General features: G+C 49.9%; 1 protein-coding gene across 1 annotated transcript in view; it reads right to left on the reverse strand.

The window, feature by feature from the left end:
* Nucleotides 1-24,218, reverse strand: part of RBFOX1 (RNA binding fox-1 homolog 1) — a 1,973,933-nt gene that overhangs the window by 1,799,841 nt on the left and 149,874 nt on the right. The window contains exon 2 of the mRNA XM_070231058.1: nt 1,501-1,539. Coding sequence (XP_070087159.1) covers nt 1,501-1,539 — 39 coding nt within the window. The remainder of the gene's footprint in view (nt 1-1,500; nt 1,540-24,218) is intronic.

Consider the following 24,218-nt stretch of genomic DNA (forward strand, 5'->3'; position numbering starts at 1 on the left):
AACGACTCAAGTGTCCACCAACAGATGGATGGATGAACAAATCGGCCCATCTGTACGATGGAATATTATGCAGCCATAAAAGGAACAAAGTTCTGACACACGCTACAATGCAGATGAACCTCATAAACACCACGCTGAGTGAAAGAAACCAGACACAAAAGGCCACATATTGTTTGATTCCATTTCTAGGAAATTCCAGAAAAGGGAAATCTACAGAGACAGAAAGCAGAGGAGTGGTCGCCAGAGGCTGGGGGGCGGGGGAGTGAGAAGGGACTGCTAACAGGGTCTCCTTTTGGGGTCATAAAAAAGTTTTGGACCTGCATAGATGTGGCGGTTGCACAACGTTGTGCATGGACCAAATGCTGCTAAATTGTTTCTTTAAAATGGTTAATTTTGTGTTACATGAATTTAACCTCAATAAATTATTTTTAAGAAGCGCAGCTACTCAAATGCTTCAACTCACAACTGGCAGCCAACAGCAGGCGACCGGGGAGGGGCGCTCCCACGGACAGTGCCGCCGCAGGAGGAGAAGGGGCAGTGGGAGCACAGATCACCACTCAAAGGACAGGGACCCTGACGCTTCCTTTGTCACCAAAACCACCTCCAGTCCATTCAAGGGCCAGCCACACACCCCTCCAACCTCATCACACGGGAAATTTACACGTGTAATAAAAAGCTGCTGTCTTGACACTAATCTCAGAAAAAAAAAAAATCTCACATTTGTATTAATTTTCCTACCCGGGTTTTAATTGAAGAGAGGATACAGCAACACGAGGGAAATAAAACCTTACTTCATCTATCCGAGGGCCATGTGGCTTCATTAGAAATTACATTAGTTCCTCATTAAGCAACAATAATAATGTAGAGTTGGAATCAATAAAAAAAAAAAAACTGCATGGCCCCAAGGTATAGATCCGTTTGGTTCAATTATACTCTTACATGGCCAAGCTCTGGTGGCTTCAATGCTAATAAAAATGTGGTGTGATGCTGGAAAATTGGCTCCCTCCATTCACCATCAAAGCTGAATGATGAGAAGGAGGCAAAGGAAATGATTCCCATCCTCACGACCACGCTCATCCTTCCTAATAAGAAGCCGTCTAACCACCCACACACCCACCCACCCCTGGCAAAACCGACCTCATTTCTACAGCTCACACATTAAAGCTACCCAAGCAAGTTGCACCTCATCAGCCTTCCCCAGATCCATTCATAGTGACTGTTCTATATGAGGGTTGAATTGTGCTGTGGTTGATTAGAGATGTCTGCCTTGGGCACAGCATTGTGCCTGGTGATAAGTATGCACCAGTGATGCCCAGGAGCTCCTCCATTAAGGGAGGCAACATTAAGAAAACTATAGGCTATCAGCGCTGGCTATGCCCACCCCCTCCTTAGCCATGCCCCCTATGTGGCTGGGGTGATTTTGCACAGGAGACTCTCCTACCTCCTTCATTTCCACTATACTTAACAAAAATCCTAAATTAGGACAAAATGAGTACTTACCTGACCCTCGACCAGGCTGTACGCCAGGGACAGTAGATCCTGCATAAAACAAAGACAAAGACAAGAAATGGTGAGTTTTGCATTGAAACCATTACTTTTACTCTCTTTTTCTCCTAGACAAAATAACTACGTTCCTTGGAAAGAAATATTTGACTCACTCACTCCAAAAATGGTCATTGAGTATGTCAGGCCCCAGGGGCTGTGGTAGGCTTTGTGTTTTTAACAATATACAAGATGGTAAGTCCCTGCTTACCATAGCAAATAAGGAAGAACATAGCAAATAAGGAAGGTAACAAATAACTAATAAATGAAGATAATATCAGATAGTGATAAGCCCATTGGTGATAACAAAACGAGTTATGGGTGGAGAATGATGGATATACATTGAGGGTCAGGGAGAGTTGAAAGCTGAATGACAAGAAGGAGCCAGACATATCTGGAGTGAGTATTTTCAACATAGGAACAGGCCTTGGGCAGGTTCAAAGGCCCTGGGGCAGGCACAAGCGGACGAGGGCCAGCAGAAAGGCCAGAGTAGCTGGTGGCAGCCAGCATCAGGACAGCAGGCAGGGACCAGACCACATTTGGCCTTGAAGGCCGACATACAGACTTGGGATGTTTTTCTAAGCAAGTTGGGAAGCCACAGGAAGATCTTCAGCACATGTTCACAGAACCAAAAGTCACACCATAGTCAGCTCAATAGCCCCAAATAGGGGCGCAGGGATTTATTCCTTCCTGAAAGCACCTCAGACCCCAAGCTAGGATTTCCAGTGGGCATCCACAGAGACCCTCGCTGACCCAGAAAGACCTCATGCTACGAGGATTCTCAGATCTCAGGCCCCTGGGAGTTGAGGTGTCCCCTCCTGTCCACAGGGACCTACACATGGCCAAGCACCCCAGCTGCTCAGCCCTCAGCTCCTCCCCTCACAAAAGGGAGCCCCCGTGGGGTGGACCGACCGACACCTTCAAGACAAAGAGATGGATGCTGCCCAAGGTCTCTGCCCAGCAGACCTGACCGTCGGGAAAGGCAACATTCGACCCTCGCCTCCCACCCGCACCCCTTGCTGAGTCTCATCCTACTTCACAGGTGGGCGTGGGGACGAAAGGAGAGACGGCGGGCCCGGGTCAGCACAGCGCCGGGCAGAGGCCTGAGTGTGAAGACCTGCTATTAGCCTGTTTATTATCATCGTCGGTCAAGCCCACAGATTAACCGCGGACACGGGCTGGGGCCAGCCAGCACAGACCATCATGTAAAGAGAAATCGCCGGGGGTGTGACTCTGAGCTGGAGCCACAATTTGGAAGCAGGTCCTCATGGAGAAAATGCTGGATTAACTCCCAAAGAAGGAGCTGCTTCTCCTCCAAAGGCCTCACCCCAGGCTCTTCTCCGGGCCCGGGAACGGATCCACATCTCGCCCCTCTCTTCCTTGCTCCCTCATCCCCTTTACAAACTACAACAGCTCTCTTCTCTTTGCTTCTTTCCATCCGCCCTCCAGAACTGGGCTCAACACGAGAGATACACTAGGGAGCCCAAATGGACCAGACCCCCGATGGCACTGACCGTCTGAGGGAGGAGCAGATGGGAATCAGGGAATCGTAAAATACAGGCAAGGCTGCAGCTCTGAAGCCGAGGGTGAGCTCTGGGCTTCTCTCTTTTACTCCCTGATGCCCTCGATGCCCCAGCCAGCTTTACAGCTCAACCACGGCCCGCTCCCCGTTCTCGCCCTGCCCGGAGGCCTCCACTCCCTTCTTAAAGCTCTGTCTGCCCCCTTTCTGACCTCTATTCCCAAAGCGCTTCCCCCTTTAGCATCCTTTCTCTGCGCCTCTTCCAGGAACGCCAGCATCCTCTACGAATCCGCCCCGCGTGCCTCCTACTCGCCTGCCCTTGGGACCATTTACTGTGCCACACAGACCACAATTCCCACCTCCTGTAGGAGGCGTGCGTGTCCAGTCCTGACTGCCCTCCTGAGCTCCCGACCCCACAGAATGGACTGTCCTCTCGCACTCTCCATGTGGGCGGGCCACGGACGTTTCCACTCCACACGGCCCAAGCCAAGCTCTCCCCTTCGCACCAGCTGCGCCTTCTTCCTCTCCTGGCTCCCAGAAGGGCATTCCGGTGCTCCCAGCCCATGAGCCTGAGTCCTGGGCGCCTCCTCTTGCTCATCCCCATGTTCAGTCCCTGGTGGTCCGCTGCAGCTGCGTCTCTCGCGCTGCTCTCTCTCCTTCCGGTCTGGTTATTGCAGAATAATTACATAATAATAGACTCTTCAAAGGCTTCTGGACGCGTCTCTTTGTGTGGCTGAAAACAATTTGGCTGAAAGCAAGAGGAGATGGACGGGCAGGACAATTTGGTTCAAAATGAAATATTCCACAGCCATTGTTTTCCTGGGTGTTGGTCATCTCAGCATGCCATGAAGTGGTTTTAAAGAATTTTTATGCATCTTTAACCACTTGGAGCCATTTACTCCCCCACATTAGGAGTTTCATTTTGCTTTGTTTGCTTAAGAAATAAAAACCTAGCATTGCCAAGCTCGACTGTAAGGAATGGCAGACACAGGGCAATGAAAAGAAAGAGTCTCCTATAAAAATCTCGTTTATAGCATTCATCCGGCTCAGCTTCAGAGAACAGACCCTTGAAATGCAACAGATGCTCTTTACGACAACGTGCTGCCCTGTGGAAACCCATCTCGCAGTGTGTGTGATCCTCGAAAGGTAGGGTCTCAACTGAATTTATGTAAATCCCAATCAATATTATTTTCCCCACCCCTCTTTTCTGAATTATAAATGAAGAAAGTTCCAACTATTTGCCAAGCTCATCCCTGAAAAAATAATCACCATACGAGTTTGACAGGTATTCCTCTAGCCTTTTTCGTAAACGTGTACAAACATACCTGCCTATATAACATACATACACGCCAAGATACTCTAAAAAAATGGATCAGAGCTATAGATATTGATCTGCAACACTTGCTTTTTATAAACTTATCAATGGAGGGTGACTATCTTTTCCAGATCATTCATGTCGCATTGGGTTTCTCGATTTCGGCACTGTTGGAAATTTGGACTGGATAACTCCTTGTTGAGAGGGGGCCATCTTATGCATTGTAGGATGTTTAGCAGCATCCTTGGCCCCTACCCACCAGAGGACAGTACCATATCCTCCCTCCAAATTGTGACAAGCAAAAATGTCTCCAGACAAGGGTCCCCCCAGGGAACCACTAGCTGAGAACCCCTCATGTGGAGCCATCATTTCTTCTTTTAACAGCTGCGTAGAATTCCATACAAAAGATGCACCACAATTTATTTAACTATTCCCCTAGTCATCGACACTCAAAATCTATTTTAAATGCGTCAGAGGGACTGAATGGTTAAAAAAGAAAAATCACAATGTATAAAGAGTCATTTTACTTTATCCTTCTCGTAAAATTTGAATTACCGTGTATCTGTTTTTGTAAAAACAGACAGGTGCTCTGTGGACGTTAGGTGGCTCTCTGGGTTTCTTTTATGTTTGTTTGTACGACGTGGATGTCGACAGAATTCTACCTGTGTCGGGAGGAAACAGGAGATCTTTATTGCCGTGACAGCGTGGGGAGGTGACACTCTCATATGCCACTGGTGGGGCAGCATTCAGTACATGCTTTCTGGTGAGCAATCAGGCAAAACAGATCAAGAGCCGTCACCCTATGTAACCCGTGATCTCTTGTTCAGTAAAACCCAGCTACGGTCTGTCCCTTCCCTTCTCTTCAGGCTGGATGAACTCAGCGAAGCTAGATGGCTCTCCAAGATAAATGCCTGGCCCTTCTCAGAAAGACAATTAATGAGCTCAGAGACTGCTTAAACCGAGATGAAATGTGAGATTAACAGACGCAGGGCCATCCATCCGCCCTGCCAACGGGCTCTCTGCTCCTCGCCGCGCCATTTCATCAGACCCCGCCGAGGAAACCCCCTAAAAGAAGCCTGGCTATCGGGTCTATTTTTGAGATAATTACAAGGCTCGCGCTCAGATCCACTTAAAGGCAGAAATATGGGACAGAGAAGGATTAAGGCGAACTCTACCCCTTTCTGCTCTGCTCAAAATGTCCCGACAGGCTTAAAAGGGAAGAGAAAAACCGCGTGAAACTTTCATCAGAGCCTGGTCGGCTGCCGCAGGAGCTGAGGGGCCCGAAGTTCTAATTCTGAACAGCGCCCGGTACAATAATGAGGGGCCTTCCCTCCCTGCAGGCCCACTGGTCTCCTGGCCCACCCCCTCTGCTCTCCGTGTCTGGGAACACGAGTGCCTTAAGGAGAAGGAAGGAGTGGAGAGGGAGGAAGAGAAGGGAAGAGGGAGGAGGGGCAGACAACAGCTCAGAGCAGAATCATCATCATGTCTCTAATTGCACTTCGCACTCAGCGACCCATCACACTCAAAGCTCAAACGTTGCTTCTCTACAAGCCACTCTTTTTTTTTTTTTTTTTTTTTTGAGGAAGATTAGCCCTGAGCTACTGCCAACCCTCGTCTTTTTGCTGGGGAAGAGTGGCCCTGAGCTAACATCGGTGCCCATCTTCCTCTACTTTCTTTGTGGGACGCCTACCACAGCATGGCATGCCAAGTGGTGCCATGTCTGCACCCGGGATCCGAACCGGCGAACCCCGGACTGCCAAAGCAGAACATGCGCACTTAACCGCTGCGCCACCGGGCCAGCCCCATATGCACGACTCTTAAAGATGGAGCCATCCTCGGCTCAAACCACCTCGCAAACAGAAAGACCGTGGTGCGGTCAAGCCACCTCCAGGCTGACTTTCTCTTTTCCTCTCCAGCCTTCAAGCTCCTGGAAAGCCCACCAATAATGCAAAACCACGGGAGTCCCTCGGAAACGCCCCCACTCGCCTGCAGCTTCTCCCTCTCCCCGGTAGAGAAAAGATGAGAAACAGGGTACTTCTGCACACACACCTTTCCTTGCTATCTGTTTCGTGAGCAGAATTTCCACCTTGACATCTCAGCCTGTCCCGTCACCCGCCCCCCCCATCCCGACGACAAGTACAGTAACATTGGGAGATCAAGCAGTGATATTCATAATAGCTGCTGCATGATGCCCAGGCAGGTGACACACTTTGCTCCTGCCATGGGATTAGAACTTGGATTAATCTTTATGCTTTTCCTTTGTGCCCTTCCTTATGTAAGACTTTGCATCAGTCAGAGGCCTCCTCCTTGCCTTAGGGAGGATTAGGATAACTCTAGCAGGAGTGAAGAGAGAAAGAAACGGTGTTCAGCCTTTTTGCTATCCAGAGAAAGCTGCCAAACCAACGCCGATAGGCCATCCTCGCCCTTGGAGAGAAGATCGCAGCACCCAGGATGAGGAGCCTGGCCGACGGTGCACATCACCATGTGGAAAGAGCCTTCCACCAGCAGCAGCAGCTGCCCAAAGACCGTGGATGGTCCAGGAGGGTTCCTACTGGTCCCCTGAGCCTTTGCAGGGCCCCAACGGAACTTCTCCACGTGCCCCTCCCCCACCTTTTCAAAGGAACTTACAGGCCCCCTAAGAGACAGAAGGGGTTGTAATGGTGTAGAGGAGACAGTGGTGAATTCCACCCCATTACACAGGAATTTAAACATTTAATTCTCGGGGCCCCATGGCTGAGCGGTTAAGTTTGCATGATCCGCTTTGGAGGCCTGGGGTTTGCCAGTTAGGGTCCTGGGCACGGACCTACACACCAGTCATTAAGCCATGCTATGGCGGCATCCCACATAGAAGAACTAGAAGGACTTACAACTATGTACATAGTTGTATATCCTAGGGCTTTGGGGAGAAAAAAAAGAGGAAGATTGGCAACAGATGTTAGCTCCGGGCCAATCTTCCTCACCAAAAAAAAAAAAAAAAAAAAAGCATACCAGGTACCCAGTAGTCCATGAGCTGGGATTCATACCTGCTTTGTCTGATTCTGATTCCAAGACCTCTCTAGTCCACTGATTCGCTCATATAAATGGGAGATGGCACTTGGAATCGTACGGAAGGACACACACTTGCCCTCAGGTGGCTTCCAAGCAACGCAGAGAGGCAAAACTCAAATATTGAAGCAGAAGTGAGACAGCAAAGAGAGATGCAAGGACCGGAACACTCCAGATGAGGGAAGGAAGCGGGTCAGCTAGGTTTTCCAAAAGCAGACGCCCAGGTGGAGTTCGGGAAGCAAAAGGTTTGCCGGGGAGTCACCCTTGAGCAGGGAGCTGAATAGTGTCCCCCAAAAGATAGATTCAAAACCCCCTAGAATTTGTGAATGGGGTCTTATTTGGGAAACGAGTCTTTGCAGGTGTCATCGAGGTAAGATGAGGTCACACTGGACCAGGGAGGGCCTGAAAAGCAAAGACGGTGTCCTTAGAAGAGAAAAGGAAGGGAGACTTGAGACATGACAGACACAGACGGAGGAGGCCACGTGAGGACAGAGGTAGAGACTGCAGTGACGTGGCCCCAAGCCAGGGAGCACCAGGAGCCGCCAGCAGCTGGAAGGGGCAGGAAGGACCCTCCCCTGGAGCTTTCAGAGGGACCACAGCCCTGCCACACCTTGATTCTGCCTCCAGAACTGTGAGGGGATGAATGACTGTCGTTTTAAGGCACTACGTTCATGATCATTTTTGATAGCAGCCACAGGACATTGATCCAAGCTGTGAAAGGAAACGGGAGGAAGCAAGACTGGGCAGGGGGAGCCGTCAGACATGGATGCGGACCTAACCATTCCTGGCAGCTCACAGGGGACTCCAGAGCCAGGGCTGCCCATTAGAGAAATCCCACATCACACAGAAACGGCCAGGACCCGGGACCACAGTCTTATAGTCACTGGCTGGGGCCGACCTGACAAGAGCAGGGCAGCTCAAGAGCTGAGGTAGGCCTGAGGCATTAACAGCTGGAAGCTGTCATCCGCCCACACCGTTCACAGCTGGGTCACGAGTCCTTTCTGGAAGGAGAGTTCTGTGTCTGCCACAGCACGGACACAGGAAGAAGGGGATCAAGGTTTTACCTGACTCTTAAATCCCAAAGTGTGCAACCTTACAAATAAGAAAACCCCCAATCTAGAAGGAACATTACCTGCCCTGTCACCCTGGCTCCTCATTCGTCCCTTCATTCGCTCCACCACTATGTCCTGGGGCCTGGTGTGTCCCTGCACTGTGCTCCGGGAACTGGTGACCCAGGGTGAGCCTGCAGCAGCTCCCGCCCCCTGCATCTTGCATTCTAGTCGGGGGACAGAACAGGCTGCAAGGTGCTATGGGGTGAGGGGATGCTGGAGGGACAGCGGGCACGGTGTCAAAGCGGCCGTGGGATCCAGGGTAAGTTGGGAGCCTGGAGTTTCTCCAAGTGCAATAGGAAGTCGCTGGACATGATATGGAGAACCGTTCAGACAGAGCAAGAGCAGAAAAGGCTTAGTCAGGAGGCTCCTGGGTTCCTGCAAAAGGTGACGGAAGTGGGAACTAAGGTGGCCGCGGAGGGGATGGAGAAGAGGAGACAGAGTCAAGAAGTATTTTGGAGATAGAATCAAGAGGACATGCTGGGGTGTGTGTGTGTGTGTGTGTGCGCGCGCGCGTATCTGTGTGTGTGTGTGTGTGTGTGTGTGTGTGTGTGTGTGTGCGTGTGTGTGTGTTGGAGGTCGGGAGACCAGAAGAATATCATGACCTCTCATTTCCTGGCTTGCATTTCTGGTGGACGGCGATGCTGATTATTGATCTGGGGATGACGTGGGGGGAAAGGAAGCTTTGGGGGAGAGTAAGAAAGTGTTCAATGGAATGCGACATTTGAGATGTCCTTGCAATACCCCTTTAGAGTGGTCAAGAAAGTGGCTGGACATGTCAGTATGGGATTCAGGTGAGAAGTCTGAATGACGTATGAATTTAGGGATCTGGAAGACCTTACGAGTTGGTCTAGCAAGGTGCTGTTTCTTTCTCTATGTCAAAATCTCCTTAGGACCCCACATGGCCCCATCACACTGCATGGGGGTGTGATGGAGCCTTGGAACGCACGTGAATAGGTAAGCTGTATCTGCCATGCAGGTGGCACAGGGAGCAGCTGGTCAGAGATGTGGATGGGCCCTTAACACAGGGGACAAGGGTCCTACCTAAAGACCCAGGGTCACATCTGCCCTAGACTCCAATGCACATCCACATGTGGCCTCTGAGCACTGGGACACAACAGAGCATACGATATTACTGCCTAACACGTGGGGACCCATCATCGGGAAAAAATGATGTTGATCAGGGTCACTCTGAGAAAGTCATCAAGATGTCAGGGCATGGTCAGCACCACACCCTGTCCTGGCTCTTCAGAAGCACAAGATATGGGATACGCCACATGGGCAAAGAGCAGTTCACGGTGTGGAAGCATCTTGGTGCAAGGGAAAGAGTCTGGGATATCAAAAGCCAGGCCGTCCTGGCTTCTGCCACAAGAATATGAGATCCATTAGCATAGGGATTATATCTGCCTTGTTCTCCATTAGATTCCCAGACCTGGTCATTCCTGGTACCCATCAGGAGCTTGATAAGAATCAGCAGGAGGGATGGATGGATGGAGGAATGGATGGTTGCATAGAGAGAGAGAAGGAGAGAAGGAGGGAAGGAGGGAAGGAGGGAGGGAAAGAGGGATGGATGGGTGGATGGGTGGATGGGTGCGTGGATGGGTGGGTGGATGGGTGGATGGGTGGATGGATGGATGGATGGATGGGTGGGTGGGTGGGTGGATGGATGGATGGATGGATGGGTGGGTGGGTGGATGGGTGGATGGATGGGTGGATGGACGGGTGGATGGACGGGTGGACGGATGGATGGATGCATGGATGGATGCACAGATGGATGGATGATGGATGGATGCACGGATGTATGGATGGATGGGTGGGTGGATGAAAAATGTGGTTGAGTGGATGAATCGATAAATGGGTGGGTGAGTAGATGAATGGATAGGTCTAAATTCTATCATTTCCAGTTGTTAGGAATAAAGATAGCCAAAATTTAAAAGTCCTTAAAACCATGTGTCAATTTGTAGCAACTTGAAAGCACCTCCTTCAAGAAGCAATAGAGGATCATAGTTTAAAATGTGAGTCATACTGCCTGCTACGGCCCCTCAAGGCTATGAGGGCTTGCTCACATCTCCCGATCTCTTTGAGACTCCGTTTTCACCTGTGTGAGGCAGAATAATAACTGTACCTATTTCATTTGTCGCTAATAGAATTAAATGAGATAATCCATGTAAATTGCTTAGGACAATGCATGGCAAATAACAAGTGTGCAATAAATTATATATCTCCCCTCCTCCTCTCCTTTCCTCTCTCCTCCTGCCACCGGACATCACCTCTCACTGTGCCATGCTGCCCTCCCGACCACACGACCCATCGCAGGCCCCGATGGCCTCTCACCCTCTCCCTTATGCCTGTGGGCTCTGAGAAATCATCAGTGTCAGAGAAAACAACTACACACAGCTCACGGCGGGCTGATGGCACTGAAGCCTTCATAATCCAACTCTGAGAAAGAGCATCTAGTACTTAATTTTTAAAATATAATATATATTTAATGCAATATTAATATTTAACTCACTTAATGCAATATTTAATTTGATATCTAATGCAAATAAAAATAGTAAACAGATTTATTAATGATTTACACAAGTCCTCGCCTATTCCGTTTTTAAAGCATTTTTCTGCCTAGAAGACAATTTTCTACACACACACGCCCCCAGCCCAGAAAGCAAATACAGGAGGGTTTCAAGCTAGTTCTTGAAAGTGGGTCAGAGTTGTCGTCTCGTGAGTGGGCTTGGCCAAGAAGCAGCAGCCATGATTTCATTTATTCATAGAGTTAATGAGGGCACATTATGTGCTGGGCCCCGGGCTCAGATCCGGTGGGAAGTAAGATAAAGTTCTGTGACAATGAAAACAAGGACTAGAAAGGGAATCCACACAGAGAGTAAAGCTGAGCACCAGCAGGACACCTAACCCAGACTTGGGGACGGGGGTGTATAGTCAGGGAAGGCTTCCTGGAGGAAGCAATATCTGAACTGAGATCACTTGGAGAAGGAAAGGAAGAGTGTTCCCAGCAGAGGGAGGAGTCGACTCAAAGGCTGCTAGGGACTGAATGTTTGTAGGCCCCCAAAGTTCATATGCGGAAGCCCCAATCCCCAGCTGTGTCAGAGAAAAGAGAAGTTCAGAACGGCTGGAGAATAGAAGTGGGGGGTGGCTTGAAGTGAGGCTGGGCCTCATAAGCCCCGAGAAGGGGTTTGAGTGTTATCCCAAGGGTGATGAGATTTATGCACTGGAGTGACCAGGGCTGTGCTTTACAAGGAACACTGGCTGGAAGACAGCTCCACAGCTGATACCTATTAAAGAGAGAGACGAGAGGTGTCAATGGAAATGAAAAGAAGTGGACAGATTCAAGAAGTATTTAAGATGCTAATTTGACAGGTCTTGGTGACTTGGTGTGGCAGGTGAGAAAGAAGAACAAAGCAAAGACGATATGCAGGTTTTTAACATGAACAATTGGGTGGGAGCAGTAAACAAGTGACAGGCCTCGAGGAAAGAGTTAGTGAGGGCAAGAAGGAAGACATTATTGGAAGAGGAAGACAAAGGAGTTCCTTGTCATGTGGTGTAAGAAAGCTTGACAACACTGCCGGCTGCAGTAATGTGGACACTGGAAATGTACTGAATGAACTCAGTGATGCATCCAAGGAGATTTCCAGATGGAGTTTGAACATGCCACCTGGGTTCTTCCAGCCACCTATAATAAACTGAGCAAGAACAGAGGTCAACTAAGGAATAAATGGCACCATTTGGGGGTAAAATTTGGAGTAAATATAAAGGACCCAGGACAATCTTTCCAGCCAGCAAAGGGCACTCAAAGTAAGAAAGGGCACAGATCAATTCCGGATTATCAGAACACGATGCCTGTCTCAGAGGAAAGATGAAGCCAGTAGTGTGACTGAAAATCCATTTGTTAAAATCTCAGAAATATTTAAGGTGGTGCCTCGAGTATAGAAGGATTTATCTCAAAGAGATTTGTGTGTGTAGCTTTGGTCTAAAAATAGATGAGTTGACACACAAGAAATCCACAAAGTTCTTCAAGTAATTGTACCAGCTTGAACTAAAAGGAACCAAGACAGTACTAATGAAAAGAGTCCTTTGGATCCTCAGACTTCTACGGACAGAAAGCAAGTTGAGAAATCTATTCAACTGCAAAGATGGGCTATTTTTTATGGGGCAAGGGGGAGGGTAACAAAGATTAGAACCAAGATCTCAGAGGATGGAGCTAAAAGCCACAAAAATCATTCCCAAGAATCGTTTTGAACTCAAATCAAGAAATGGGCATCATATATCACGCTGAATTTCAGAATTGCAATGGGCTACTGACTGCTCTGATTTCCCCTTTTTGAATAGGAATTCCCATTACAGTTATCCTATGCCTGTCTCATCATTGCATGTTGGCGGGGAGTGGAGGGGGGTGCAGAGAACTTGTCTCTTTAGTTCACAAGTCTTCAGTTCTAGAGAAATGATGTCCAAGGAACCAAACTCAAGCATCCTCATCCACATCTGGACCTTAAATAAGGTTTATGAGATCCTTGGCCTCAAGCCAAGCCTGATATTGTAGTGGAAGGTATTTTGGGGGAGGGGGTGGGTCTTAGGAGAGTCAAGTGTATTTTGCAGGTGAGAGAAATGCAAATAATTTGTATCCAGATGGCATACTGTGTTGGTTTTAGACACATGGCCCCAAGTCCTTTAACACCTTTCTTATTTGGATGTGGGAGTCATCTTTCCTGGGTCTGTAGCCTGCTGGCCCACCTTGCAGATTTTAGACTTACCAGCCTCCATAATTGTATGAGCTAATTCCTTAAAATAAATGTCTTTCTATATACACATATATCCTATTGGTTGTATGCCGTTCGTATCTAAAGGCCTTCTGCTGCAGAATTCCCTCTTCCTTGGGACAGGTCTTCTGTGCCAGTCAAGCCTTCAAATGATTGGACGAGGCCCACCCACATTATGGAGGGCAGCCTGCTTGACTCAAAATCCACCGATTTAGTGTGAATCTCATCCAAAAACGCCCTCACAGGAACACTCAGAATAATGTCTGAATGCACCTATGGCACCGTGGCCCAGCCAAGTTGACACCTAAAATGAACCATCACCCTGGTCCAAACTCCTAACCCACAGATTCTCTGAGTTTAATAAAATGGCTGTCATTTCACGTTTCTTAGTTTCGGGTGGATTGGTACACAGCTGTGCAGTATTAGAACACCCCTTGATGGAAACGCCTCCAAAGGAAGCCAGGAGGGCCTTTGGCCAGGTGCCTCCGTCTTGGCAATGCTGGCAGGGCTGGTCCGCTCGGTGAGAAGACTGCATTTCACCTCGAGTCAGCAAGGACAAGGAATACAATCCAAACTGCCAATAAAACGCAAGCGCCTCACACAGGCTGGCATGACTTGGCCTCGTGGCCTGTCTCCTAGGACGCTCTGCCTCACTCCCCCACTTCACTCACGTCTCCCGGAACACACCACACTCTTTCCAGCCTCTTTGCCCGGGATGCTCTTCCTCTACCGTTTTCCTACTTGGGAACTAAGCTAAAACATCATCTCCTCTAACCACTCTATTGAGGAGAACCCCCAATGAGCAAAGGGATAACCAGACCCTTTCTCCTTCTGCATGAGAACTTAACCTTCAGTTAACTTCCGAGCACTGTCTTCCCGGTAACCTAACCCACTGAGAGGGACAACATCTCTATTACTAGGCAACATCACCTAGGGTAGCAACGACCTCTCGCTGGTACTTTGCATCTGGCCTGAGAAGAACTATAAATGGGCTATAAGTACCCAGTGGGATGCTATCCTTTGGACATCATTTCTCTGTAATAAGATGCACCTTGCAGGGATCCTGAGAGCTCTGCCCGTGGCATGGTGACAAGAGATGCTGGCTCCTGTGAGGCATGCAGCTTCTAAGCCAGGGCAGGCCCACACCTGCCCTATGGAAGTCATCTCCTTACACTGGAGCTATGCTGCATGGATGCTGATGAGGGCAACAACTGGTGTTGCCCTGGAGGCCAGCTGAAGTTTCCCATCCTACAGCCTTCCAGAGGTTATGACGCTAAGAGAGAGCAGAGGTATTCCTACGAGTCTGAATGTTCGTTCAGTCTAAGACCTTCAGTGCATCTCTCCACTCCCAGTATGCTCTCACATTGCCCCGTTTGTCCTTCCTGGCACCGTTCACACTTAGCTATTAATTACCTGTTTATTGCTGGTCTGTCCCCTAGACTGTCAACTTGGGGAAGTCAAGGACCACGTCTGTTTTGTTCACTGTAAACTCAGCACTCACCGTGGTGCCCGTCACACAGTAGGGGCTTGATAAACACTGGATGGATGAACGGACAGAGAGACAGATAAGACTGGAAAAGGAAGTTGCTAGAAAGTTGCAAGAGACCCTGTAAGTGGTAAACAGAATCCAAACTGCAGGAGGCCTCATTTGAAATGCACATGAGCAGTGAGTCACCCTAAGGACCTTGAAGAGATGCTGAAGTGTCAAGTAAAAAAGTCAAAGTGTACAGTTGACGTTTCAGAAAGGTCATCCTGGCAGCAGTGAGGGAGGTGGGGCAGGCACCAGAGAGATGAGAGGAGGGGAATGTTTACAGGACCCTCACTAGCAGTCCCGGGAAAGGCAGTGGGGCTGGGGAGGATAAAACAGTGTCAACAGACGTTTAAGAAGCTAAATCTGTAGCACTCAGGGACCAACTTAGACACGGGAGGCAGAAAAATGGAGTAATCGAGTGACCACAGAGTTGACGCTTGGGAGACGGGGCCCAGGGTGGTGAGGTTAACCTGGAGAGGGACCCGGGAGGGGGAATGGGTCTGGGGGTGGGAGAGATGGTGAGTTTGATCTCGGACCTCCCAGGAGAGATGTCAACCCAACAGCTGGAGCTCAGGGAGAAGCCTGGAGAATCGGAAGATGGGCGTCAGCACATATGGGGAGCCGTGGGCACATTGGAGCCCATCCAGAAAGCATGCATTGGAATTTTAAAAGGGTTGGAGATAAAACTCAGGTAGGCTGGTGCCAAAAGAAGAGCCGAATGGAGATGCTGAGAGAGATCCTATGTGGAGCCGAAGCACAATGAGAGAAGATGCTTGTCTCCGAAGCCTCATGACACTGGGCTGGTAATTCTAAGGTGGAATTGATTTCTTTCTTAAATAATAGTCATTTCTGTTTGCATCTAAAGTAGAGGAAACACTTTCGTGGCAAGTAGACTTCTTTCCCATCTTTGAGTCCTCTGAAGTCTTGCACATAGTAGGTCCTCAAGAATCTCCTCATATCTGAACCATCCAAGGAGTGGGGGGAAAGTCACTAATTAGTTTCAATCCAGACTAATTGCTTTTTCGAACTCTCATATAAATCTGGCTTTTAATAGGTTCTGAGAATCGATGTTTCATTATTTTTTGCCGCAGCGGAGTTTATCCCTGTCGACGGGTCATTACAAATCATCGCTCTCTGAGAAGTCCCCTTTCTATCTCTCATTTCCTGGTCTTTCAGCAGGATATCTTTGTTCTTGAGAGTGAAGCAGAAAAAAAAAATTAAATGGGTCTTGGAAATTAACAACAGGGACCAACCAGACCAGAGGGAGAGATGCTCCGGTTCTCTCAAGGAGCCCACTCCAGACGGAAGGCATACTGCCCGAGAGGAGAGAATGGAAGGCTTTCTTCAGGGCCCCAGCCTAACCGATATTTTCAGAATGTACCTGCCATGCGTGGAGAGCCCATTACGGACCAGGCACTGGCCGGGCAGTCTGTGTGTGACCTCGTTTAATCATCACAACAACGCTGAGAGGTGTGGACTAAGATCTGCCCGCTTTCCAGAGGGGGCCACTGAGGCTCAGAAAGGCTGAGGAGCTTGCCCAGGACGTGGAGCTATGATGCTGCACAGGCCTGCCCCAAAACCCATACACGTTCCCCCAAAGCAGGCTGCCGTGTGTACCTGGGGGGTGTGTCCAGCTCTGAATCACGGGGTCCCCAGAGCAGCCTGCCTAGAGGTCACGAGGGGTCCCAGAGCCTCCTCTGCCCAAAACCCCAAGTGTCACTAAGGAGTGATCAGGGCGGCAAGTTTCCTCCTAACTCTGAGTTCAGATGACATCCCTCCTCTTTCCCCTGGCGCTGAGACTGCTCCGTAGAGCTGTCTGTGCACAGCCATGCAAAACAGCACAGCCCGAGAGCAAAGAAAGAGACGTGGCTCTGGCTCTCCGAGCACCGTCAATGCCTCTCGATGCCAAAGAGGCCCCCCCACCGTCCCCCGGGTTTACCGCAGCAGCATTGAGCATGAAGGACCATCAGGAAGACGCTGCAAACCAGCTCAGGGTCTCTCGGATCTCTGTGCCAAGGAGGCAGAATCAAAGAGCAATGCACCTGCAGGCACCCATCTCCCACCTCCCCGGAAGCCTCCGTAAACCTCGGGGGCTGCTGGTGCAACAGGACCCAGAGCAGCGGGCTCACCCCTCATTACTCCACTTCCGTTTTCTTTCCGGGGTGAGAGTGTCAGGAGGGAGCCAGCACAGAAGTTGCAATGGCTGGGAATCCAGCCAGACTGGGTTCAAACCACGCCAGTGGGACCTCGGCCATATCATCTCTCTTACCCGAGCCTCACCTTTCTCATCTGTACAGTGGGGTTGATTATAGCTCCTGCCTCCTCAGACACAAGAAGCCAATCATGGAGGGTAGTGACTTACCCCAGTGCCTAGCAAACAGAAACCTCAGCAGAGGTCAGCTGCTATTTTTGTTGGTTGGTTTGTTTGTTTTAAGATTAGCCCTGAGCTAACATCTGCTGTCAATCTTCCTCTTTTTTTTGCTGAGGAAGGCTGGCCCTGACCTAACATCCATGCCCATCTTCCTCTACTTTATATGTGGGACGCCTACCACAGCATGGATTGCCAAGCGGTGCCATGTCTGCACCCAGGATCCGAACCTGCAAACCCCGGGCCACTGAAGCAGAACATGTGAACTTAACCGCTGCGCCACTGGGCTGGCCCCTCAGCTGCTATTATTATTATCTTCACACAGCTGATTGCAAGTAAAGAGCTCTGCATAGCTACAGGTAAATTGGAAGGGGAGATGCACAAAGCCTGATGGGGGCAGGTGTGCCTCCATATTTCCAGTTCAATATTAGACTGTGTAAGGAGCATGGAGCCGACCGGGGTTCAAATCCTGACTACGTCCCTTTGGATCCTGAGCAAGTTATTTAACCTCATGGAGTTTAGAGGCTAGTGTGAGAGAAAGGGAGTCAAATAACCATGCAAATAAATGCATAAACAGAAATGGAGATTTGTGCTACTAGGAAGGAAGGAAGCACAATTCTGAGAAAGCAAAATAAGGCAGTCTGTGGTGGACTGCAGGGAATAAAGGCCGCAGCAGGTGATGTTTCCCTGAGGAAGCTGAGATGAGGAGTCGTCAGTCAAAAAGGGCAGAGGGAGCATTTCAGGCAGAGGAACAGCACATGCAAAGGCCCTGAGGTAGGAAGGAGGACGGTCTGGTTACGGCAGCCAGGAGATCTCTTGCAGAGAGAGGGAGATGAGAGTTCCAAGCTGAAACTGGAGAGGCAGGCAGCCCCTGCTGGCTTTAGGAATAAATGTCTTAGAGGGCAGAGATTTCTATCTGCTCTGCTCCTCAATTTATCCCAGATCGCCAAAGCAATGCCAGGCACATAGTTGGTGTTCAAAAAATACTTGCTGAACTTATAAAATGCAAGTTCATATAATTTATTATTAGCAAGTCAGTCATGAAGGGATAGATGCAACTTGCATTGAGCTCTGGTCTAAGGTGGGCAATGCCAGAGGGAGGGTCCAGGGTTCCAGCTTTTCCACAGGCAGGAGCGGCCACTGCCCTGGACCACCTGCCTGGTGCATTTCTGCGGAATCTTTAATCCAGCCTCCTGCGTGGGCCAGACACACATGGAAAACACGGGCAACACCCTGGCAGGGCTTAGAAAGTGAGAGGCTTTCTCTGTGAGGTAATTTTTAGGGAAATCCTATACTTCACAGCCCCCATAGGAGAGACGTTTCTTTCCCAGCTGTTCATTATATTTCAGTGAACAGCCCCATTTTGTGGCAAAATGTCCCCAAAGCACCTAATTCAGGTTCTTTGCCTCTGGAACACACACGGCATTTCCCTTCTCTCCTTGACCCAGTTAGGAGAGCGGGGTTCAGGCACGACTTAGAGTAGGTGGCCTTGAGACCCAAAGTGGGGGTCCAGTGAAGGTGCAGACATGGTATCTGTGTCTACTGTTATGTCATCCACGGTTGAAGAAATGCAGGTTTAATTCTCAGAATCGGTTACCCCCTCCCGGCAACCTGAACCCAATGTCAAAGGGCGTGTCCTCCAGGCCGCTGTCCAGGAGCTGACCTCCATCACACCTCCCTTCTCAGGCTGCCACGTTGCCCCTATGGTTTCACCACCAGCCTCAACCGATTGGATGATGCTAAAACCTGACCCGGAGGGAACAAGTCCATTGGCTGATGGCTGACCAATCAGATTCACTTTGCACAGAATGGGCGGGAAAAGACCACAGCCGGGTGGTGGGCACGTGAACCAAAAAGTCACCCAGCAAGAGGCGGCAGCAGCCACTTTGGCTGTGTGCACCCATGCCATGCCGGACACAGAGAGACCGAGCAGTGAGGAAAGCCAGATTGCCACTGGCTGCTGAGAAAAAAGGGGGAGGACACCTACTGAGAGAAGCTGATGGAAGACCCCACAACCCAGAGAGAGAGAAACAGGCACAGAGAGGGTGAGTAACAGGTCTAAGGTCACACAGCTGGTAAGTGGCCGAGCCAGGATTTGAGCCCAAGCCTAACTCCAGGCTCTGAGTTCTTGCAACCACACACAGTGCTCTCTGCAGGAAGATGGCAGGATAAAACTGCTTTGGGGGGAAGGTTATTCGGGGAAGGGAGAGAGGTCTGCAGAGTGAAGGAGACTCGCCTGCTGGCAGACTCATGCTGTGGTTAGGGCGTCGCCTTCTTTGTGCTTGATGATGGTTTGTTTTGTTTGGGGTTTAGCCTTTCCTGAGTGCTTACAGGTGCCCAGAAATGTGCAAAAGACTCATATCACTGATCCCATTGACCCCCCCCCACACACACACACAAAGAGCTCTACACAGGAGTTATTATTAACCCACGTTACAGATGACAAAGCCACCCCCTGGGTGTGAGCCCAGGTGTGTGTACCCGCTAAGACCACACAGCTGCCAGGTGCACGACTCCCCCACCCTGCTGAGTCAGCGGGGGCCGGAAGGCATCTTGGTCATGGGGATGGACCCAAAGGACATTTCAAGGGATGAAGCACCAGCTCACCCCAAGGACCATTTAGGGGGACAACCAGTGTCGCCCAATAGACTAAACAGGTGGAAACTTCCACAATTCTTAGAGACAAAGGAGGACAAAAAAGGGAATTAACATTTCCAGCGATCGCTTCTGAGGCCAAGATGCTCCCTGGATTTTTCTGTAACTGTTGCCACTGTCCATCCTTCCAGGAACATCCCTTTTTGGGTTTTCTGAGTGTTTCGAGGCCACTGCACCCTCTCTGATGCTTTGCCAACAGAAACCAGCAACCAGATCGTTGTCCCTTTTACCTGACAAATGTCTCCGTGTGGGTGTCAGTTACTCAACTTCTATTGTCCCCTGGATGCAATTCATCAGCTGGAATTGTTACTTCCATGGCAGAATTTGTCTTCCTTCATTCCCCATTAGTGCGGTCGACTCCTGGCATAGAAGCGGGGCTTGCCCAGGGTAAGAATTCACTTTCAAAACCCTTTACATCCATCAGCAAAAATCAATGTGATTGTTAAAGGGTCTTTTACTTGTTAGGGCAATAAAGATTCTTCAAGCTAAATGTTCTTTGAACTCCTCACATTCCTGCACAAAGCATCTTGGGTTTAAAAAAAAAAAGAAAAGAAAAACTGACCCGGAGGAAAGAGGTTGTATTTTGCAGATGACAGAATTTCCCTTGTTTAAAAGCAATTTAGGATATAGTACCAGTCAGAGTGTTCCTCATTAAAGAGTCCAGGAAATTTTAATGGAAATGGCCCACACTAGCCCAGTTAAGTGGATACAGACACGTCACCCTGTAAACGGGGACAGTGAATAACAGGCTGCTGAGTTCAAGGCTGTCCCACCAGGCGACTGAGACGATACGGCAGAAATTGAAGGATGAGTGCAGGGTGGACCATGGACATTATTTCTCCACCTCTGACTGTCTCCACATCAGGAAAGCCAGAATTCAAGGAAACGGAGACTGGTGTGGCAAGAAGGGTTGGAGATCGTTGTAACTGATTGCTTGTTCTGTATTCTTTCATTTATTCCAACTAATACTGATTGCCTACTGCATATGAGATACTAGATGGCTCTAGGGCCAGCCGTAAATAAGAGACATGATTCCCACCCTTGGGGAGCTTACAGTCGGTGGAGAAACGTGTAGCAAAGGGAGAGTCCGGGATGTTATGAGCACATGTAACACGGAAACACGGGAGCCAAGGGAGCAAAGCCAGAAGGATGGGCACTTCCATCAAATGCCACGTGTTGTTATTCTCAGTCCTAAATATTTCTCCAAGGAGTCCCCCTCCCCCGCTGTCACTGTAGTCTAAACCACCAAGTGACTCTACTCGGACCATCATAACAGCTTCCTAAAGGGTCCTCTGGAATCCACCCTGGTCCCCTCCCGTATACCCACACACAACTGGCAGAGCAACCCAGAGGGGTCTTTGAAGAGCAAGACTGATCATCCACTCCCCTGATAAAGCCCACCAGAAGGAAAAGAGGAGGAGGAGAAGAGTGGGAGGAGGAGGAAAAGAGTGGGAGGAGGAGGAGGAGAGGGAGGAGGAGCAGTGGGAGGAGGAGAAGACATAGAGGAGGAGAAGGAAGAGAGGGAGGAGGAGGGGGGAGGAGGGGAGGGAGGAGGAGGGGGGAGGAGGGGAGGGGGGAGGAGGGGAGGGAGGAGGAGGGAGGGAAGAGAGGGAGGAGGAGGGGAGGGAGGGGGGAGGAGGGGAGGGAGGAGGAGGGGAGGGAGGAGGGAGGGAGGGGGAGGAGGGGAGGGGGGAGGGGGAGGGGGGAGGAGGGGAGGGGGGAGGAGGGGAGGGAGGAGGAGGGGAGGGAGGGGGAGGAGGGGAGGGAGGGAGGAGGGGAGGGAGGGAGGGAGGAGGAGGGGAGGGAGGAGGAGGAGGGGAGGGAGGAGGAGGAGGGGAGGGAGGAGGAGGAGGGGAGGGAGGGAGGAGGAGGGGAGGGAGGGAGGAGGAGGGGAGGGAGGGAGGAGGAGGGGAGGGAGGGAGGAGGAGGAGGGGAGGGAGGGAGGAGGAGGAGGGGAGGGAGGGAGGAGGAGGGGAGGGAGGGAGGAAGAGGAGGGGAGGGAGGGAGAGAGGAGGAGTGGGAGGAGGAGAGGGAGGAGGAGGAGCAGGAAGCAGAGGAATGTGCTTCCTGCAGAGCTGGCCCTGCATTCCTGTGACCTTCCCAGCGTGTTATCTTGGACAAGTGTCTTCAACTTCACTTTCCTCAGCTACAAACTGGGGCTGATCATAGCCCAGGTTGAACTAAACAAAACTGCCAACACTCAGCTCTTTTTGACCTCCAGGAATGGCGGTTTCCTTTGGCTCAACCTAATGCCTCCATCGCGGAGCTGTTGTGAGATGAAATGAGATTAGCAGGCGCCTGTCGCACAGGAACGCTCCGTGACTGGAGGCTGTCACTCACCTCCTCATTCCTGCCTCTGCTCAGTCCTACCTTCTTGCTTTGCAAAAACTCCCTTTGGCCATTTTGTGCAGCCAGGCTACAGGCACCATGGGCATTTGGCCACGAGACCCTGAAACATCTGGGTTTGGCGAGGGGCGGGGGCCGCCAGGCACCCTCCTTCTCCCCGCGTCACAGCCCGTGAGTGGAGCGATCTTTATTTCTGGCCAGTTCCACCGAGCTGACATCTGCCTAGCACAGAGGAAAATTGTTTCTGCCACATCCTCCAAAAAGAATGATTTTCTTCATGCTCCGTTTGTCTACAACTGTCTTCCTGATCATTCTTGCTATTAGCACATGGTCTACATGCTTGAAATTCAGCCAGAGGAACTGGGTGAAATTTATGATCCACTGACTCTGAGCTATCAGATTTGAATATAAATGTTGGAATGAGGTCATCAGAAGCAACAGGTAGCGAGACAGCCAATCTGCCGATTTGCGGTGCCAGAAATCCATACTTTCATCTGCTACAATTAAAAACATCGATCGGACAGCCCACGTTAATTAATAGAACACAGAAATTTTCCAGCCTTTTATTTTGAGATTATAATTTTTGATGGAGTTTCAAATGCCTCGGTGTCACTATTAATGTCGGTGTTTTGCCAATAACACTCTGCTCAAACAGAACAATTCATTAGTGCTAAAACCAATTTACTGGAATGAGCTGAAAATCGCCACGCTTTTCTCTATTAATGTGTTACAAGATGAAATATGTCATGAGCCGCTGGTTGACATGCTTGACACTTCCTCTCATCGTGCTTAGCTCACTCCCAGTGGAAAATCTCCATTTGGCAAATGAGATACCGGGGACAAGCTTAAAAAAAAAAAAAAAAATCCAGGCCCTTAAAAATGGTTTACTGCCCTTCAACATAGAGACAGTCCCATCTATATTTTCTAATAAACTTACCTCTTGCAAGATGATCCTCGAGATAAATGAACCATCATAGCAAAATGCTTGAGGTGGTGCCCAACCCAGAGTCTGCACTAAATAAATATTAGCTGTTACTTAGGGGAAGCATGAAGATTAGAGAGGTTAAGATCGCAGACTGCAAGTCACGTGATGGAGTCAAAACCTCTCTCTGTCATTTCTTAGTCTGGGTGGCCGTAGGCTTAGAGCAAATCCCTCCAAGCATTAGTTTGATGTTTTCCCAACTCTATAATGGGCATTCTTATAGTATTATATGAGGCTGCCCTGACAAGCTGTCACAGACCTGGTGGCTTACAACAATAGAAACTTCTGTTGCACAGTTCTGGAGACCAGAGGTCCAAATCGAGGCCTCGATAGAGACACGCTCCCTCCGAAGGCTCCAGGGGACCATCCTTCCTGCCTCTTGCAGCTTCTGGCGGCTCCTCGTGTTCCTTGGCTGGTGGCTGCCTCACCCCAATCTCTGCCTCTCCGTCTGTGCATCCTCTCCTCTTCTCGTAAGGACATCAGTCACTGGACTTAGGGTCCACCCTAAATCTTGGACGATTTCATCTCAAAACCCTTGATTAATGACGTCTGCAAAGACCCTATTTCCAGATGGAAGGTCACATCCCAAGGTTCCAGGAGGATACGAATGGGGTCGGGGTGGGGTGGGGGGGACTATTCAACCCACTACAGGGGGTAATGATAGTACCTGCTTTGAATGATGGTTGGGGGATTAAATGAGAAAATTGCACATAAGGTGCTTAGCCGGGTGCTGGCACATAGTAGGGGTCAGTAAAAGGAGCTAGAAAGATACAACTACTCTCATCTACGCTTTCCAAGAGCACGTGGTTTTAAAGAGCGGCACAGGCCCCTGGAAGCCCAGCTGTCCTCGCTTCCCTTGCTTACGTGGTTTTTCTCTCCCTGCTGGCACACCCAGTTCGGGTCATTAGCATCCCGTCAACAGTCTGCTGAAGCATCTCCTCCAAACGCCCTGCAATTCTACCCACAACCACCAGAGGGGGCTTTCCCACATTCAGATAAGATCCTATGCTCATGTGCCCTTCCCAGTGGACCATCCA

This window comes from Equus caballus, chromosome 13 (assembly GCF_041296265.1).
Source record: "Equus caballus isolate H_3958 breed thoroughbred chromosome 13, TB-T2T, whole genome shotgun sequence".
NCBI classification, from domain to species: domain Eukaryota; kingdom Metazoa; phylum Chordata; class Mammalia; order Perissodactyla; family Equidae; genus Equus; species Equus caballus.